This window comes from Camellia sinensis, chromosome 9, assembly GCF_055761805.1.
Source record: "Camellia sinensis isolate YWXY chromosome 9, ASM5576180v1, whole genome shotgun sequence".
NCBI classification, from domain to species: Eukaryota; Viridiplantae; Streptophyta; class Magnoliopsida; order Ericales; family Theaceae; genus Camellia; species Camellia sinensis.
This window is the reverse complement of record NC_138969.1, coordinates 171,232,088-171,237,149: the sequence shown is the minus strand read 5'-3', so window position 1 is coordinate 171,237,149 and position 5,062 is coordinate 171,232,088. Positions and strand designations below refer to the sequence as shown.

At 39.8% G+C, this 5,062-nt stretch overlaps 1 protein-coding gene across 1 annotated transcript; it reads right to left on the bottom strand.

The window, feature by feature from the left end:
- Positions 1 to 1,890: 1,890 nt before the first annotated feature.
- Positions 1,891 to 3,779, bottom strand: LOC145799906 (uncharacterized). Its single transcript, XM_082889556.1, has 3 exons — positions 3,764 to 3,779; positions 2,468 to 2,849; positions 1,891 to 2,425 (listed from the first exon to the last, which is right to left on the bottom strand). Exons 1-3 carry the CDS (start codon positions 3,777 to 3,779, stop codon positions 1,891 to 1,893), a joined length of 933 nt encoding a protein of 310 aa, XP_082745682.1.
- Positions 3,780 to 5,062: the final 1,283 nt, after the last annotated feature.

Here is a 5,062-nt window from a genome sequence, read left to right as displayed (position 1 = left end):
TCAAGTTGATAAATCTGCCACTTGCGCTGGGCAGCAAAAGAAATCATTAACTTGATAGTCTCCAACCGGGCAACTGGAGAAAACACCTCCCCATAGTCAATTCCAGCTCTTTGCTTGTAACCTTTTGCCACTAATCTTGCCTTGTAGCGTTGCACTTCGCCTTGTGCATTCCTCTTTGTCTTGTATACCCATTTCACTCCAATGAGTTTGTGCCCTTTCAGTAGACTGGTAAGCTTCTATGTGTCATTTTTCTCAATAGCATGAATTTCTTCATCCATTGCTTTCTTCTATTTATCTTCTTAGATGGCTTCTGAGAAAGTAAGTGGATCACTATCTGTAAGTAGGCAGAACAAATTCAGATCTGCTTCTTCTGTAGCTTCATATATCTCCTGCAAATTTCTCATTGGTCTTGGTTGTTTAAAAAAGCTATCATCTGATGATGCTGATGATGATGATGATGCAGCACTTCTGTGAGAAACTGGCGATCTAGGTGCCGGTATTCTATGTAGAAGAGTTTGTGGCTCATCTTGAACTTCTCTTGTGATTTCAACCGGAGCTTTTGATGTTTCATCTTCAAGAATAAGTTCTGTACCTTTAGCAACTTCATCTTGATTCCAGTTCCAAGCTTCTTTTTCTTCAAATATCACATCTCTACTTATGAACACCTTTCTGGTAATGGGATTATACAACTTGTATCCCATTGTTCTATCTCCATATCCGACAAGGATACATTTTTCTCTCTTATCATCGAACTTGGTTCTTCTTGCTTCTGGAATCTTGGTGTACGTAACACACCCAAATATTCTGAGATGGTTGACACTTGGCTTATGTGAACTTCAAGCTTCTTCTGGAGTCATAGAATGAAGGCTCCTGGTTGGGCATCTATTTAGTAGATACACAGCACATGATACGGCTTCAGCCCAAAATTGCTTGGGCAATCCCTTTCCTTTCAACATGCTTCTTGCCATATCTAAGATCGTGTGATTCTTCTTTTCAGTAACACCATTCAGCTGTGGCGTATAGGATGGTGTTGTTTGATGCTTGATTCCATATTCTTTGCAAAAATTCTCGAAAGCATCTGATGTATATTCTTTACTTTGATCTGATCGCAATGTCTTGATGTAGTAGCCGCTTTGCTTCTCTACAAAAGCTTTGAATTCTTTGAAGATACTGAACACTTCCGACTTTCTTTTATGAAAATACACCCATGTCTTCCGGCTATAATCATCAATGAAGGTGAGAAAATATCTATTCTGTCCATTTGACATTGGCTTCAATGGACCACACATATTAGTGTGCACTAGCTCCAGCGGCTTTGTTGCTCTCCACTTCACTTCTTTGGCAAAGCTAGTTCTGTGATGCTTGCCAAGAATGCAACTTTCACAAACTTCATTAGTATGAGCAAGATGAGGGAGCCCTTTCACCATATTCTTGCTTGACAACTGCTTCAAGCCTCCAAAGTTGAGATGTCCAAACCTCAAATGCCATAGCCAATCTTTGTCTTTGATGATGGCACTTAAACACTTCGCAGCATCATGTTGGATGTTCAATGCAAACATCCGATTCTTGGACATTCTTATCCGAGCGATCAAATTACCATGATTGTCTTTAATGGTAAGATGACAATCTTTCATGTTAATGTCGTATCCTTTCTCTAGGTGTTGTCTCATACTCAAAATGTTGTTCTTCATGGTAGGAACATAATAAACATTGGAGATGTAATCATGATCTCCATTCTTGAGCTTGATCAAAATATTACCTCTTCCTTTCACCGGAGTCTTTGAAGAATCACCAAATGAGACTTGTGCTTGTATAGTCTCGTCAAGCTTAACGAACAACTCTCTTTTACCACACATGTGATTACTGGCTCCTAAATCTAGATACCAAACATTATTTTGGTTTTGTAGTGTCTCCATGATGGACAAATAGGACTATATGTCCAACTTTGTTTGTTTTTTCCTCGGCAAAATTTGCTTGCTCTCCGGCTTTTGTTGTTGCTCTACTTCGGCATTCATTGCTGTAATGCCCGAACTTGTGGCACTGGTAGCACTGAACATTAATTTTGTCAAATCCTGGTCGGTTGTTGTAACCACCTCCTCTATCTCTTGCTCTTCCTCTTGGAGCAAAGTGTGGTTGACTTCTTTCTCCTCTGGCTGGACCTCTTCCACCTCTTCCTTGGAAACCAGAACTTCGGTTATTGTAACCACGACCTCTTCCTCGGCTTCTTTGTGATGTCCTCACTTGCTCGTTTCTGTCATCTCTGAAAGACAACTTTGATTGAAGAGCTTGCTCTAGAGAACTTGAGGAAGTCTTCTTGTTGATCCTTTGTTCACGAATCTCAAGTGTGCCCATCAACTCATCGGTGGTTATGGCACTAAGATCCTTAGACTCTTCTATTGCTACAACCACGTGCTCAAACTTGGGACTGGGTGATCAGAGAATATTCTCTATCACTTCAAGAGATTACATCTTCTCTCCATATCTTCTCATCTGATTAACAATGGTCAATGTTTTGTTGAAGTACTCAGAAATTGACTCATTCTCATTCATGTGGAAGATCTCGAATTCGCCACGTAACACCTTAAGTCGAACTCTGATCGTCTTCTCAATTCCACAGTGTGAATTGCGAAGAATACTCCATGCCTCTTTAGAGGTTGTTGCTACTGAAATCTTCTCAAAACTTGACTCGTCAATGCCTTGATAGAGTATATACAAGGCCTTTTTATCTCTCTTCCTTGAATCTTTTAACGCCGTCTTCTGAGCGTCATTTAAATTTCCTTCATCTTCGAGAGTAGTTGGCTCGTCATATCCTTGATCCACTGTAACGCCCCAAAATAATTCGACATGAACTACCCACAAATAATTAACATTCACTCAACAATGACAACAATCTGCCCATCTTTACATCATTAATAATGAGTCTTTATGAAGGTTTTACATGCGGGTATACATTCATCGATACAAAACATATGAATCTATAGCATGTAAAGCATCCATTCTCAAAAAAAAAAAAAAAACAATACAATGCCCTTAAGGGCTTACTTCTTCCAAGGCATAAGCCTGGTTACACAAAATGGTTTCTGCAACCCATACACATTAGCCCTTGGCTCAAAAGAATATCACAAAATAGAAGAGTTAAGTACTCTTCTTAAAATATCCACGCCCTCAGTTCGGCGAGATCACCACATCTTTACCTGCACCAAAACCTATAGGGGTGAGCATATAGCCCAGTAGAGAGTCCTTAACAAAGTATGTACATTTATGCAAGATTCACAATATTTTATGTAAATGCATATGTTATGCCATGCCATTTGAAGGAAAACTCATATTATGCTTTTCTTGAAAATCACCATGCTTTCAGTCAACATTTATGCAACCTTATTAATTCCTACACTTCCAATTTTAAATCATAAGGGGACGGTAAATACATCACTGGTAATCCCTAGGCTGGTGTCTGCAAGTAGGCTCAACAAGTACTACCAAACTGTCATTTTTATCGGTGCTAACCGGAAGGCTCGACACCTATCCGCGCGGTTTTCTGGTCTTTCACCAAGGACAATCAGGCCATCTTATCAAATACAACTACACTCCCTATCCGGACTTACCACGTATTTACCCTTTTAACATTCTCATAATTCTCATTACAATATAACCTTTCTCAATGTAGATGTTTTCCAAAACTCATGCCATGATGTATAGAAATGACAAAATTTACTTGAAGATATGATGAAACAATGACATTCCATAGCATTTCTTCCTTTACCTTCCTCCAATACCATCACACAATTAATCACATGTTCCACCGGTGTCAATTAACATGTAGCATTAGCTCATCATTATACATATTTCATAACATTCTAGTCATTCCATGATTATATAAGACTTTCAATATCAACCTCCAAGTTTTCAATTCTCAAAGTCAGTGGTGTTCAATAGCTATCTTCTCACAATAAATTATTTTTCCATGCCACTAGCAACAATCTTAAAAGTAAATTCCTCGTTTTCATATATCAAGGAAATTATCGTTTTTCTTACCAAAATGTAAACTCCATACTCACACATCCATTTATACATAAGAAAAGATGCTTACTCCATGGATTTCCATGTTGTCACCAAAAGCCCCAATTTCTAGGTTTTCACAAAATCTAAACATTTTTCATCTTCTTGATGAACTCTCTCCATACATATTAATCTCAATCTACAAGGTCCCACACTTCTCAAATATTCTTTAAAAGAAGATAAGATGAGTTTTTCTTTAAGCAAAATCAACAATTTCATGAGCCCTAGACTCCATTTTCGAAATGCGTAGAGGGTTTCACAAAAATCAACAAAAACTTGCATAAACACAGATATAACTCAAAGGAAACCCTACCTCAAAGGTTGATGGTGAAATAGAGATGAAACCCTAGCTTCAAGAGGGAGGATTCCTTCACTTTCTCCTACACCAAGGAAGCCCTAGCTTTGAACTTCAAGATTAAAGGATAAGGATGGTGATCTAAACCCAAGGGATTACAAGAATCAAGGAGTTTCTAATGTTTTGGAGATGATTTCTAGAGAGAAGGGGAGAGAAATTAGGTTTTTGAGTGAGAAAAATAAGCCCCAAATGAGATACACTTCGGCCAAAAAGGGTATTTAAAAACAGGGGTCTAGACTGCCCGACTGCCGCTCGTGCGGCCTTCCCCACCTCTCGAGCGGCCCACCTTGACCGCTCGTGCGGTCCATTTTCTCCACTCGTGCACTCTAGACAGTAGCCAAATTTCTGGGTGCCAAGCCTTTCCACTCGAGCGGCCCCTTCTACCACTCGAGCGGCCCACTTCCACACGTGCGACCTAGGGCCCCGCACGTGCGACCCTGGCCCAGCAGCTCACAACTCCCACTTCGCTCCCAGACACCCTGGGTTCACCCGCACACCTTTCGGAACAACCAAAACTTAACAACAAATGAAACACGAACTAGAAAATCATTCCCGGACATTTCAAATCCGACGAGGATAAAAGGAAACGAAACGGAAAAAGAAAAAGAAAATGAGGAAAGGAACCGGTCGTCACATCCACTAACTCCC

Excerpts from the sequence above, each read along its gene's own strand:
- LOC145799906 (XM_082889556.1), bottom strand. Across the intron at positions 2,426-2,467 it reads AGAAGATATGGAGAGAAGAT|TCCCAAGTTTGAGCACGTGG; the intron begins GTAATCTCTTGA and ends CTGATCACCCAG.